General features: G+C 47.3%; 1 protein-coding gene across 1 annotated transcript in view; it reads right to left on the bottom strand.

Moving 5' to 3' along the window:
* GTPBP10 (GTP binding protein 10) overlaps positions 1-15,472 on the bottom strand; it is a 126,998-nt gene that overhangs the window by 41,149 nt on the left and 70,377 nt on the right. The window contains exon 6 of the mRNA XM_078663587.1: positions 3,250-3,302. Coding sequence (XP_078519713.1) covers positions 3,250-3,302 — 53 coding nt within the window. The remainder of the gene's footprint in view (positions 1-3,249; positions 3,303-15,472) is intronic.

Here is a 15,472-nt window from a genome sequence, read left to right as displayed (position 1 = left end):
GCAGCGTCTACATGGAAGGCTTATGAGCAGGCGTGGGATGAGTTTCGGAGGTGTGGAGCGGTAAGACAGGAGGACCGGTGGCATCGTGAAGAGCAGGTGGTACAGTTCATGCTGACTTTGATGGACAAGGGGTTGTCGAGGGTGACGATTGCGGGGAAGTTATCGGCGGTAGCATTCATGGGGTAGTTGTGGTGGGGTTACTCGCCGTCGGCGGGAGAATTGGGGACGCATCTACTGGAGGGCTGGGCGAGGGAAAAGGGGGCCAGGGTGAGTCAGCGGCGGCCCATTACTGAGGGCATGCTCGCGGGTCTGTTCTAGGCGTTGCCGTCGATTTGTCGTGACCGGGGGAGACTATTTTGTTTGCCACGCTTTTGTCGTGGATGTTTTTCAGAGCCTTAAGGGTTTCTGAATTGGTAGGACCGAAGGGTGGACCAGGGGTGCTGTGGGGGGAGGTGGACATGAGAGATCAGGAGGTGGCAGTGCGGCTCCGTCGTTCTAAGACCGACCAGCGGGGTGAGGGTACTTGGGTGGTGATGGGTCCGGTAAGGTACAAGGCGGTTTGCCCGGCGGTGTGGGGACGGCGTCTGGCGTCTGGATGGCAGGTGTTGGCGTGGGAGGTTTTTGGCCGGGGTGGAACAGGCAGGGTGACTGCGGCTCAGGTGTTGTGGGTCCTGCGGCACACCCTACGGATTATGGGTGAGGACCCGAAGGCTTTCAGGACGCATTTCTTCCGGATCGGGGCGGCGACGGAGGCGGTGCGACAGGGATGGGGGAAGGAGGACATTAAGCGTCTAAGGCGTTGGAAGTCGGATGGCTACAGGACGTATGTCAGGATGAGGGGGGGTGGGGTGGAGCTCTGAAATGAAGGATATTTTCCCGCTCTCTTACATATGTGTCTTTGCAGGTACAGTGGCGGGGCCAACTGCGTCGGCATTGGAGATATATATTGTAGGACATTCCTTTATAAAGCGGGCGGAGAGGGAAAAGTACCGGAGTCTGAACCTGGAATTGAACCCGAGGTTGTTCCATTGTCAGTGGCAAGGAAAGGGGGGCATGCTCTGGCATGAACTGTTGCCGGCTTTGAATAAAGTGGTGAAGGGGGGAGTGTGTCCGGTGTAGTGGTCATCCATTTGGGAGAGAACGATTTGGTCCAGTGCAAAGGGTTGGCGTTTGTCAAACAGATGAAGAGGGACTTGTTGGAGATACTGCGCAGGTGGGCGGGGTGCCATGTGATCTGGTCAGAGTTCGTTCCCAGGCGGATTTGGAGGGGGCGGAGAGGCCGGCAGCCATAGATAAAACCCGGAGGAAGATTAACAGGGAGATGAAGGTTTTTTTGTGAAAAGGAGGGATTGGGTAGGATGGAGCACCCAGAGCTCAGGTATGGGGCAGTGTATTTATTTATGGAAGACAGTGTCCACCTGTCTAGGTACGGGAAAGAGCTCTATATTGTTCAGTTGAAGGAGGCACTGGATCAGGCTATTGGGGTGCGCAGGTATCCGAAGGTTCAGGCGTCCTAATGGGGGGTCGAAAGTCCTTAGTACGGCTTTCGAGTGGCGGTCCTTTTTAAGTTATGAGGGGAATTTAGGAGGTCTGGGTTGAATATCGGAGGGGGTTACGTACAACAAGTTATTTAGCTAGGTAGAGAGGCAAGTTAAAGTTTGCAAATTGTGTTCACGTTGTACTCTGGGGGGAACCATTATAGGGGAGGGGGTGGGGGGTTGTTAGGTAAGTTATATATTTAGTGAGGTTTAGTTTTGTACGGCACAGGCCAAGGGTTTTGTTTGTGTAAGGTGCACCTGCTTCCAATAAAGCGGCCTTTGTCACACCATAAAACGAGTCTGTGGTCGGTGCTGCATCTCCCCCTCCCAGTTAGGCCCCAATTATGGCAGAGTTTTGCTTCTGCTACACATTTAGGACATATTTCTGATGTCTTCCTGGATCAGGCTTGTAATGCGCTTTGCAGAATATATCAATACCAATCTCCCTTTCTTAGGTCAAAGGTCCACAGATTTATGTTCCATCCAACTGACCAAATGGACCATGGATGAGTGAAGAATATAACCTTGGGAAATCTTTCTTGATCAACACCACTTTCAACGGAGAATAGTATCAGTATGGTTTCATCACCACCAAGAGTCACAGATCTGCAGAATCTTTAATCTGTTTACAAAATATTGCAAGCCCTTCCTTGTCTCCCTGTCTGAATCACCCACTTTCTTGCTCCTGCCCCTAATATTGTGACTGTGGACATTCCCAAATCCAAACTCAAAGTTTAAATGTTCAGAGTCATGGTTCTGTGAATCTTGTTCAGGAATGTCCATCCACAAATCCATATTTTCTGAGCACGAAAGGTCTGCTATGTACACAAGACAAAGATCTATCTAATTTGCGGAAGAAATAGTTGGTTTGAGTAGTCAAGGTTAAATTAGAAATTAGATTAAACATTGGTCACTTCGCTACCAAGTCAAGTTTTTCCTATTCTTGTACTGATCTCATTTCCAAACCTCCTGTACTTCATAAATTCCTTCTTATTCTTTTTTCAGTCTCTCCACTACCATCTTACTTTCTTCATCCTTCTACATTGTTCAGCTTCCTCTAATCCCTACATATCAATGTTTTTTCTTTCCTACATTTCTTCCCTTCGCACCGTCTTTATTACCCTACATTCCATTCTGGCCTTCATTCCACAGCATTCTTCTTTATTTCTTTCTCTGGTCCCTTTCTTACCTTTCGTCCTCACCTACATTTGCTCTTCTCTTTCCAAAGGATACTAGCATGGAAGGGGATAGTGTCCTGGCACTGTGTATTTCTAACATGCTTGCTATCTATAGAGAATAAATGTACATGTTGAAGATTCTTGCAGGCAATCAAGAGGGCCTTGTAGACTTAGCACCTAAGCAGGAAGAACCTAAAAACCACTCTTTTCACACTATATGTCTACCTAAAGGACACATTTGTATTCTCTGTACCACTGTTCTATTTTAGAATTTGAAATGATGTTCCTTTCTTACCGCCTTTTCATTCACAAATGGTTAGCGGGACCTTTGTTCTAGTAAATGACATACAAAACACATGCATTAAATAAAACAAAACGGGTGTTTCCTGCAAATTATAACTGACGGCCGTCTATGTGTTATTAGGTTGAGGAATACCACTCGCTAGCGTTCTTGTTGAGTGTTGTAGAAAAGTCTATAGGAATGGTGATTTATTTTTACTGTTAACACATGTATCGTTCATTTAATAACTTACCTGTCTGTGATCTTTATACATAATTTTCCCAAGCTCAGGTTTAACCGTTGTAACTGCAAACACACAAAAAAAATCCAATAACAAATTCACAACTTCTTTATGCGGTGAGACAAAACATATCTTATACATATAGTGTATGTGCTTGAAACATTTGATAAATCAAATCCACAATTAATGCATGCAGGACTGATTAGTAAAGAGAGCTAACGAGTTTTGAGTGTCATTATGAGACAAAATCTTCAGTAGTCCTCTAGGTAGGGAAGAGGCTGGTTTAGTAAGAATGTTGCAAATTGAAGCAACATATGCATAATTGGGTAAATACAGACTTACCAATGAATACAAATAAATAGCGAACTGCAAAAGGTATAAAACTAACTACACCCAAGCTACACAAGAATTCGAAGAAAAACTTGTGTAAAAAATGAGCAATTGATGAATTAAACAATAAATTGCCTAATGGGTTGGATAATGGTGTAAATATAACGTATAAGACAATGGAACATATGATACTTGAGGAAGAGTGCATTATGCATTTCTCAGAAATCTACCATGGTGCATAATTACCCTCCCTTCCATCTTTTCAATTCTTGAGATGTTGACGAAGTCCACTACTGTGTGGATGTGATGAACTCCACTACTGTGCAGAACATAATGTGCACAGTAATGGAGCTGAATCTCATGGGGGCTCCACTCCAAGTATTTTTTGGGCCGTTTAATATAGCGTAAACTCGACCCAAAGTTATCAGCGCTCTTTACATGAGCACCAGTTGCATTTCAGAAGGACACATTCATTTTTAGGTCGAGCTTAGAGTTAGCACGCAAGCGCTGCTCTGGTGAGGATCTACTGTAGTTCAGTACGTGAGCAAAGCCCGGCCAACTCCCCCACCCATATTTCTTATTGGCTTGTATCTCTGTACTTCGTAAATGCTGCCTTCGGATTAGTTTATAGGCGTGTTAGTCCCTCCTTATTACGGCCATGTCGTCATTTGTATCCTCCCATGGCTACTGGTCCCCTTTACTTTGAGTGTTACACGGCATGTGTTATTTAGACTGTGAGCACTATTTTCTTAAATGAGGTTCTCCTACTGCCTTCTCTACTACCCACTTCCTCCATTGTCCGTGCCATCTCACCGCGTCCCCCGCCTTCACTACTGTTGTCTGTGCCTTCTCACCCCCTTCTCCCCCTCCCTCGCCCGCATTCCCGCTGTCCGTGCCTTCTCGCCCCTCCTCTCCTCTCCCCGCCTGCACTCCCGTTGTCTGTGCCTTCTCCCCCTCCCCCCACCCGCACTCCCGTTATCTGTGCCTCCTCCCCCCTCCCCCGCCCACACTTCAATTGTCCGTGCCTTCCATGCCTTCCCCCCAGCCCTCCCTCCAGTTGTCCTTATGACTACCGTTTGCAATGCAATAGGTCTTGCGTAAATGCGAGTCCTATTCCATTGCAAATGCTTGTTTTTTTTTGTTAGGCATGGGGAGATTAAATGATTTGCCCATTATCACAGGATGCTTAGCGTCCCTGCAGAGACTTAAACCCAGTTCCCCAACTCTGAGGTCAACCGCTCAATCCAGTAGGCCACATCTTTCCCAATTGCTTGGTGTATTCTAGGATAATGGGCAGACCAATTAAGCCCCTTTCAAAAGTGTGTGTTGCAGAATGGGGCAGTCTGAGTCTTGTAAAGGGACAATTAAAATGCTAGTTAAGAAAGCACTTCAGACTAGCTCAACATCTTATTGCCATGTTGCTAACAGACTTAATTGCTAAATTAATATTATTGTGGCTTTAGTAGTGGGATTTACTCGTTTTCCCTAATGCATATGTAGCAGAGGGATTCTGAACAGCGTTTTCCACTACTGAACACCGTTTTCTGAGATGGGAGTTCAGCCGGAGGGCAATAAACAGAAGGCTTATCTATTTCTGTTTCGTGGACTTCAAAGCAGCCTTGGTTTCGGTGGAGAAGGGTATGCTGAAGAATATGTTAACTCGCTTAGCAATTATGCAATTACCGCATTTCGACAACTTGCGCAGTTTGAGAGTTCAAGGACTTTTATACTCACTAGGAAGGAAGTCTAAAAAGAAAGTTTACAACAATATCTATCGATGTCAGCCTTATTCACCATTTGTAGCAGATTTTCAATAAGTCTAGCTCATATACACCCAGAATAGGTACTAGAGATGTGGGCAGATTTCTTTTTGATGATAACTTAGTATTTTTGGCTCTAACTCCTATTAAGTTATGGAGAAAATAAGATGCTCTTCAGAAGTATCACCTGTCTAATAAAGAATGAATACTGAGAAAACTGAGGACCTATTCTATGAGAATAATGAACTGAAATAATCATGGTGTTTAGAAGAAAGCAAATTAAAAGCTGTTGATCAACACCAATCAGGATCAATAATTACTTGCTCACTCTCATGGTCAAGGCATTTGGAGAGGTACTCTACCAGTAGAACAAGTTACTTACCATCTAGTTAAAGCTCTATCTGGTGGGTACTCTGTCTCAACGCAAATTTCTCACATTTAGAATATCCCCAGACACCAGACTGGATCTGGAAGATTAAACAACATTGCTCCCATGCTCCAAAAAATGGTGCCATGGGGCTCGCATTAACTCTGTTACACCCAGAAGTGATGATGAAGTCGCATATAAGCACCACCCCTGTGCCTCGACGTCAGTTACTTTCTGCACTGTGGCCGAGCTCTCTGAAGCGGAGTGCAAAAATAATCAAAGGTAAAGTGTACAGATCTCAAAGTTGAAATCTTTTTAGACAGAAACAGAGACCAATCTATGGAACGAGGAGGAGTGAGAGCATTGATGAATCTGTGGTTAAATAGAGTATACTCCAGAAAAGCGTTACCTAAAGATAAGTAACTTGTTGTTCTGATGGATACTTCTCCCCGCAGAATCATCACCCCTTTAGAATGGATACCAAAGCAGTACTTCCCATGGTGGTGGGTCTGTGGAATGGCTTGTAACCAAAAGTTCCGCAGGACTGAACGGTGAAAACTCCTTCCCTTCTGTCCTGCCTGTCAAGACAGTAGTGCTTCTTGCACATGTGTACGGACATCCATCTCGCAGCCTGACAGATGTCAAAAACAGTGGTGAAAAAAGTAGTATGCAGTTCCTTAGAGGAATGGGCTGGAAGGGGTGGGCCAACACCTGCATGGAAGACTGGAGTCTTCTATGCAGTGTGCGAGTGTCTTGGACGTCAAGGTTGGGGTTTCACCACATCCCCTTCTAGGTTTTTGTCAGAAGGTAGATGGTTTTTTACACCAACTTCCACTTGCACCTTGGATTATGACATAAGTCCTGACCTTAGGGCAAGGAATCTCTTAGTACACCTTCCGACCGTCCCCTTTAGGGTAGATGAGGATCCCCCCGTCCTGATGAAATGCCATTAATCCTACTGGATATCTTGGGCATGAAACATGTCGACCATTTGACCATTTCCACCATTCACAGAACACTTTGAGCTGTAGTAGGTTTAATTTTCCTCGCCAGCCACGACTTTTATAGTCTGTTGTTTTTAACCGTAGCTTCGGTATCCAACAAACGAAGTTATTTTTGGACACCCATAGTTCTTTTTAGACGCACATTTTTCTCCCACTTCTCATCCTACACAAGCCACCGCTTTTTGTGCTTCACTGTGGCAAACTGAGAAGACCTCCAGCAAAGATCCCCCCTGCAGGGCCCGTTGGGCATTGCAGTGCCTGCCCAACAAGGAGCTGCCCTATGATGAAGCATGACACCTCTCGGGGTGTGTGAGGGCCCTTGCTCCTTATGAGCTACCCAACTTCCGTCTCCCATTTCATACCTGGAGTTTCCTTCTCCTCCCCCAGGCCTCCCCACCCCTTCCAGCCCATTCCTCTCAGGAACTGCATGCTACTTGTTTCACCACTATTTTTAGGGGCATGTATGCTGGACCTACCAAGCCCTGTCCCTCCTATTGAGAATATTGCAACAAAGTCAAGTCTGGTTCCCATTTAGATCCACTCAGACTTGACCAATTTAGGAAAATGCTTCCTACCATTCTACCATCCATGGGTCAAGTGATAAACGGGTCACTTGCCAGAGCCACTGTGCCCAGGGTATGGAAACAGGCCATGGTGGTACCCTTGGTAAAAAAAAAAGACCATCTCTCGATCCTGCCAAGCCAGAGAATTATTGCTCTATCTCTCTGCTACCTTGGGCGGCAAAGATTACTGAGGTCTATGTCAAATCCCTCCTGTCGGATTTCCTGAAAAGGGATAACCTGCTAGACCCCTCACAGAATGGCTTTCGACCGGGTCACAGCACGGAATCTGCCCTCCTGGCTGTGACAGAACATCTCTGGTATGCCCTGGACGCTGGCCAAACGTCGGCGCTGATCCTGTTGTATCTGAGCGCCGCATTTAACACGGTGGCCCATGTCATTCTACTGTACCGTCTGGAGGAGGCCGGCATCACCGGACCGGCATTGGAGTGGTTCGCCTCCTTCCTCCGGGAGGGTCATTTGTGGTGCCAGCCCCCCCGTTCGCCTCAGGCATACACCCCATCAAACAAGGGGTGCCACAGGGCTCCTCTCTCAGTCCTCTGCTATTTAATCTCTACGTGAAACCTCTAGCGGCTGTAGCTAAGAGCAGAGGACTGACCATGGTCTCCTACGCCAATGATACCCAGTTGGTGGTGGCACTCTCCAATAACACTGAGCGGGACGCCCTTAAGTTTCAGGGCGACCTAGCGGCAGTCGCCGAGTGGATGACCGCCAACTGTCTCCAACTTAATGCAAGCAAGTCGGAAGTACTACTGGTGGGGAAGGACCATGGTCAGTGGAGTGACCGGTGGTGGCCTGCAAGCCTAGGCTGTGCCCCACTCCTAAGGAGGTTGTAAAAAATCTGGGAGTGTGGCTTGACTCATCCCTCAACTTCCGAGTCCAAGCCAAAAAAGTGGTAGGTACCTGCGTTGGTCTGCTTTTGGGGGCTTTGACCTCTTTTGGGGTTTTTTGACGCCCCTAATCGCCAGATCCTCATTCAGGCGTCTGTTTTATCCAGACTAGACTATGCCTCCTCGTTATATCTTGGGTCTAACAAGGCAGAAATCCTGAGGCTTCAAAGGGTACAGAATGCGGCAGCAAGAACCCTTCTAGGTCTGCGTTGGTCCTGCTCTGTGTCTAGTGCCATCCGGCGCTTACACTGGCTGCCTGTGGTCAGGAGTATTGAATTTAAGGCTCTCTGTATCACCTTTAAAGCCTTAAAACTGTCTTCTCCCGACATCCTGGCACATCTTCTCCTGCCCTATGTTCCCTCACGCCATCTTTGCTCACAGGGTCAACATCTGGTAGTTGTTCCCCGAACACAGAGAGTCCGTGCTGGAGGCCGCTCATTCAGTTTTAGAGCTGCCCTCCTTTGGAATACACTCCCAGCCCACATCCGGGGCCTCAACAGCGATCTAGAATTTAGGAAGGCCATTAAAACCCACCATTTTCCTGTACCATAGTCTTTTCTTCTGGCCCATCCGTCATGTCAGTTGCTTTGCTGTCAGCGCCGGGACGCCCCTTCGCTGGGGCAGCTGTTTGCGCTTTACAAGTAATGTTAACAACATAACATAACAATAGATGTCAAAAACAGGTCCTTCCCGTGCCAGCACAGCGGTAGTGGCCTTGATGGAATGGGCCTACAACCCTTCTTGAGGATGCTTCTTGGCCAGTATGTAACAAATCTTTATGCAAAGACTATTCACCTTGACAAAGTCCTTTTCTGCATTGCCTTGCCTTTTTAAGTTCCAGAGATCCCACAAAGGACTGATCATTCACCTGATGGTCTTTGGGGCGATCAATATAAAAGGTTAAAGTTATATTAGGGTCTAGTTGTGGTGCTACGGCCAGGGCGACGGACGCTGGATGCTGGGGATCACTGTTCTATCCCCGGCTCCAGCGGCAGGGGTCTGCCCAGCACCCTCCGACTCGGCAATAGCTCGCTTAATCTTCCCAATGGCCCCCAGCGCCGAGATACCCCTTCGGGGGTGATTCGTGCGCTATACAAATACTGGATTTACATTTTACATTTTAGCCGATGGAGTCTCTCCTACTCTTTTGATGGGCGAGGGAGAACAAAGAACATTGGGAGAGTGATTGATTGCCCAATCTGAAAAACAGTCACACCTCAGCCCCACTTTGTCTGGGAAAACGATAGTGTAAGGGGGCTGCACCGGGAAAGCCAGGAGTTCACTCATGCCAAAAGTTAATATTTCCGCAGCCAGATAAACAGTCTTCAGAGTCAGTAGACGTAATAGACAGATGTGCATGGGTTCGACTGACGTGCACACAGGGAAAGCGAATCCGAAATTAAGATTCCAATGTGGTCTGGTGTCACAACATTTGTGGCCAGGAAACAAATGAGTCATACATTTTAGAAACCTCCTCAGAACAGGGGTTTTGAACAATTACAACGCGGCTTGAAAATTTTAAATGGCCAAAAGGGCCAACAAGTAACGTTTAATGGTGTCCACTGGAAATCCTAGCTGGGCCAGGGATAAAACAAATGACAAAACATCAAACAGCGTGGATTGTGTCGGGTTAGTATTGCAGGAGCCACGTCCTGCTACAAACTTGTACCAGTTCCGGCAATAGACAGATTTCATAGAAGGACGGCTAGCAGCAAGGATGACATTATCAACCCCAGGAGGAAGGTCAAATGCTGCCGCAAAATCTTCACACAGAGGTGTAGATTCGGCTGGTTTGGGTGAAGAACCCCTACCCTGTTGTTGTGACAGGAGGTCCTCCAGAAGCAGCATATTGATCGGAAGACAGATGCTAATTCCCAGACGTTTTGGATACCATGCTCTCCTTGCCCAATCTGGATCCACTATGATGACTTGGGCCCAGTAATTTCAGCTTTTCTTCATATATCTGGTAGGAGAGGCAGCGGCGGAAAGGCGTACAGGAGTTCCGTGCTCCACCCTATCTGGAATGCAACCCCTAAACAGAGCCTTCTTGGAGGGTCCAGAAGACAAAAGTTTTAACACTGCGCGTTCTCTGTGAGGTAAAAAAAACTATATCAGGGCAATCTCCATTGCCGGAGGATGGCATGTGCCGCATAGGAGGGGAACCGCCATTCATGACCTGCCAGATGCCGCTGGCTTAGTTAGTTTGCCCAGGAATTAAAAAAAAGATCCAGTCAGGTGGTTCCTAAAAAAAGAAATGCCCTTTTGCTTCAGCCAACTCCAGGGATGAAATGCCTCCTGGCACAAGACCCGACCCCGCCCAGCATACTGCAGCACCACATGGTGTTGGTGTTGTCTGTGAGAAACGGAGCCATACTCCCTATGGTGGACAGTAGGAAGGCTTTCAGCACCAGGAAAATGACCCACAGCTCCAACAGTTTGATGTGGAGAAAGGTCTCCACTGGGGCCAGAGTTCACTCCCAGAGACCTGTCCATCCAAGAAGATACGCTTTTGTCACCACTGTAAATTCTGGGAAAGCTGTTAGATGGGCCTGCTGCCAGTCCAATTGAGCAACTGATGCAGGTCGTTTACAGTCCCCTCTTAAACCTAAATTGGATTTGCAGGTTCCACTGGTGCTGGTTCCATTGCAGAGTCCACATATGCCACCTGGCATAGTCAACTAGCAGGATGGCAAGAAGACCAGACACTTCAGTACTACCCAGGACAGAGGATGAAACATCAAGATCATACTCCAAATGTAGGGCCTTGTAGCGATGTGAAGGCCTGAAACTGCACAACTTCCAGAATAGCTTCAATGAAAGAGCGCCTCCGCAAAGGTGTCAGATGGGACTTCAGCACACTGATAGTGAACTCAAAAGATATCAGGAGGTTCGCCGTCCTCTGGATATGGTCTACGACTGACTGTGGTGAAACCCCTTCAATAGCCAATGGTCAAGGTAGGAGAAAACTGGAATCCCTAAGCCCTGAAGGCATGCTGTGACCACTGCCATTACCTTCATGAACACCTGAGGAGCATTAGTTAGGCCAAAGAGGATTATCACAAACTGAAAATGCTCCAGGACCCGCTTATATCACAGGTGTATGGGTACATGAAAGTAAGAATACAGCAGGTCCAAAACCACTATCCAGTTGCCTGGAACCAGGGCAAACAGAACTCCTGTCACTGTGACCATCTTGAATGTGTCCTTCTACAAGAATGTGTTCAGAGGAAGGAGATCTAAAATAGGAAGAAAGTCCTCCGTCCTTTGGCAACAAAAGGAAATAGAGGGAATTACAGGCAGTCCATATTTCCTGAGACGGGCCCTCCTTATGGCCCCTTTTGCCGAAAGACCCAGCGCTTCTTGGAGCAAGATGAAAAGTAGTCCTCTGAAAGATGTTTTGCTTGTAGGTGCAAGATGCAGCGGATCAAAAAGGAATGGCATAGCCTAGTTTGACGAACTGGTCAAACTACATGTCAAATGTTACATTTTGCCACCCTTGGAGGAAATATCTGATCCTGCCCCCAGAGTGTGGTTGTTTTTGAAGGCTGTTGCTGCAGGGGCAGTTTGGAGGCTGTTACTGCAGCGGTGGGGAACTGAGAAGTTTGTTGCCACTGATGGCCTGGATATTGTCAGCTTGATCCCTGTCCCCAACAGGACAGGGGCACCTATTGCAGGAGAAGCAGGTCTTGGCAGTGCAAGTATGTCAACACCCTGGAGTAGACACGAACCGGGACACATTTTTCAGGATACCATTTTGCAGGGGTTTTAAGGCCTAGGGGGCATGCTCTGGCTCAGCTTTCTTTAATACATCCCAATGATGAATCATCTTTCTCGCCAAACAGGCGAGATCCATCAAATGGCATTTCCACCGAAGAGGCTTGTAGATCACCAGAGAAGCCCAAGGATCTTATCCAAGCGTGCCACCTGAGCACCACGCTAGTGCCAAGTGTTCTGCCCGAGCAGTCAGTAGTGTTCAGTCCAGAGCGTGCACTTTGGGGCATCCTGGTCATTCTGGGTGGTTGGAGCCTAATTGGCCCGAAATTCCTCGGGAACAGACAGAAAAATCTCAGGAACCATATCCCATAAAGCATTATTGTAGGAAAGTGCCCTTTTTTCGACATGGTCACCCCCACTTGTTGCCTGGTAATTGATGTGATTTTGACTGGAAGCACACTGGGTTCCTGCTAACCAGGTCCCCAGTGCCAGATCGCTTTCCCAAAACTGTGCAATTGCTTACCCAATTTGCCATACCTTTAGTATCCTCTGAAAGCCTGTAGTAAATGGTGCCCTTGGTACCTGAGGTCAGGTACGAAAGAGGATCCCTAAAGGCTGCAACATGAATTGTGCGACCATATGGGTCCCATCTCCAAGCTCATGCAAACTGCCACCGCAGGCTGTGTGTCTTTGTACAGACAAAAGTGACAACACGACATGGCACACAGCCTGTGTTTCATACCTGCAAACACTGCATGTGGTATAAGTAGGTCACGTCTACTGCAGGCCTTCCTGCCCTCAGGCATGGTGCACTATACTTCATGTGAGGGCATAACTGCTTGAGCGGATATGCCATGGTACTGGTCAGCTCCCTTTCTAGCAACACCAGTGATCAGAGAAACATTTTAAAGCATGTGCTGGACACTGGTGAAAGTGAGTACCCCAGACTGATGGCTTCACTGAAAATAGGGAAGTTTAGAATCCAACATCTCATATTAATAAACCTGCACTGATGCCAGTGTCTGATTTAGTAATACATTCACACAGAGGGCACCTTAGGGGTGTTCCCTGAAAACCTACCATCTACTGGTGTGCTGATGGACTGGTTTTCATCTGCCTGCCACAAGAGATGAGTTTCTGACCCTCAAGGGTGAGGGCCTTTGCTCTTGGGGGCTATAAACCAAGTCTGCTCGGGAAGAGGGTATGTTGTCACCCCTCCCACAAGATGACCTTCAGATTACCATTCCAAGGCAGGGGAGCTTCAAAGGGCCTACTGCCTTTGGTATGCAAATCTGGTTTCTCTCACAGGAGAAGAAGCCAACCTCCTTTGTCCAGTGACATTTGGAACCTGGACAGGCGGGAAAATGAGTAAGTCCGACAGGCGTGTCCACCTGCAGTCTAGAGCCACCCCTAAGGTAGGCTACTGGAAGTGGAGGCGACTTTTCAAAGTTAATCATCTTGGTGATGGCAAAATCAGCAATTCTGGGACTGGGTTATGACCAACTCCCCCAGTAAGTGGTCATATAGGGGGTATAGTGTCTCACAAGGGTAGGTAGCCCATTAGCTACCATCGCACGCTCCACTATTAGTCCTAAATTCAACATTCAAGGGAGCCCATGGCACCAGAGAATCCGATCCTGCCGACCCAAAAAAGGGGGGCAGCAGAGCCGCGAAAGCAAGAAGCAATGGACTTGGCACCAGCTTTGCCGGCCTGTTTGCCTATTCTCGACAATTGTGCCCAAGTCGTCTTGCCCTGCAAGCTGCTGATCCTCCAAAACCTGGGAGGAGTACAAGCACTTCTTCAATGCACAGGAACTCCTGTGGAACAGCAGAGCTGTTCCCCTGCATCTTGCAAGTACCACAGACCTAGCTGTGAGGCTCTGGAATCGCCAAACCCTGGTGCCAGACTGTGACATTGCCGCCAAGCACTACTTCACCTGAGCCCCCCCAACCAGAGTTGAAGTGGGCCAATGGTGTCAGAGTGGTCCCCAGCCATGCAGAGACATAGTCCGCCTTCGTTTCACCCCTAGCGAACTTGTGGACGCCGCCTACAGCCTCTGCATGTAGATCCCCTCAACCACAAGTGCTCCCGGATGAGAAACCAGAGACCTGAAAGACCTTCTGCACCAACTTCCCCGGCCCGAGGAGAAGAGGACCACTGGTGTACCCTAGTACTGCAAGACTTGAACCCTCTTGTTGGTTCAGCCTGACTGGCCCCCCAGTCCAAAACTGTGGCATCTGTTCACAAAAACCGAACCCCTTTGACTTACACTGGACCACCGACGCTGTTTGACACCACAGCACCGCGCCACCCTCGTGCCATTGGAGGTGATCGGTTGGTGCTGCCTTGGACCTTGTCCCATACTCACCCCAAGTCCTGAGGATGGTCTCGTAAGTTGCTACAAAGAACTTGTATGTCCGATTTCTTGTTCCTCCCATAGGATAACATTGTAGCTTTTAAAAAATACACGGTTGGCTGTTAAAACGCAAAAGTAGTTATCTTGAAGAAAAAAAACATACCTGATCCTATTGATTCTGGTGCCTAAACATATATAAAGATAAGTGTTATTTTTATAAACTTGTGTGGATCTCCTTATTGAGTTGTTTGCAGCATTTATTGACTATTGTGTGTGTTTGCAGAGGTCCCACACTCCTCTCTGATAAGCCTCAGGCTGCATGACCATATTACCCCCTAAAAGAGTGTTTGGGATTACTAGAGCAAGCCCTATCCACTGTAAGGAAATACCTGGACTCTTCGCACAGCATATCTCGTTTTGATATACTACACAGAGAGCCGGCTTCCAACAATCGAAATATCTCACCAAAAAAGACAGCTGGCATTTACTGTTTGCAGAGCTAGACTGGCTGAGGAAGCATCTGCTTTCCAAATGCCTCATTGTGTTTTGGCTCTGTCAGGAGGATTTGTGACGAAGGAAATGGGTTCATCCTACTGGTGGAAGTTTGAATCAAGTTTTTAAATGTAGGGTGCTGCGTCAAGAAATCAATGCCACCTGGTGCCGGAATGTGACATCTGGAAACCTACTATTTCAGGAGTGGACAAGTATGCGACTTAAATCATTACGTATATATCGTCTTACAAAAATATTGCCATCAGGTTGCTACTACCAATATATCATGAAGTTACATATAATGCTGGTGGGTTTAATTAAGTATCAGTTAATACAGTGTTTTAATGTGGTATCCCCATTGAAAGACATTAAGGGAAAAATGATGCCTCTGAAACTTTATGGAAGCAAGGTGATGGTAAAAGATGGATATTGTAGCTATTCAAGCCTGGAAACAAGATCCTGGGGTCAGGCTTTTCCTACCCCAAAGTGGCAATAATTCAAGCAGTTTGGCTTGATTTAGAGGTCGTCTCCTGGGCTTTGTAAGTGGTCAGAATATCCATAAACTTTGTAGAAGGTATGGAAAATGCTTGTGAGGAAAAAGTATCAAGTTTCTGTCTATCCTGTCCCTTGACCAATCTAAATGAAGCTTCACTGTCGACAAATGATAAGACTAATAGCCTCTTAAATTTGGTGACTTTAAGACCGGATTATCAGTTGCTCAAACCCCGTGCAACCAACTG

The sequence above is a fragment of the Lissotriton helveticus genome, chromosome 10, assembly GCF_964261635.1.
Source record: "Lissotriton helveticus chromosome 10, aLisHel1.1, whole genome shotgun sequence".
NCBI classification, from domain to species: Eukaryota; Metazoa; Chordata; class Amphibia; order Caudata; family Salamandridae; genus Lissotriton; species Lissotriton helveticus.
The sequence above is the reverse complement of the archived record's forward strand: the minus strand, read 5'-3'. Positions and strand labels throughout refer to the sequence as shown.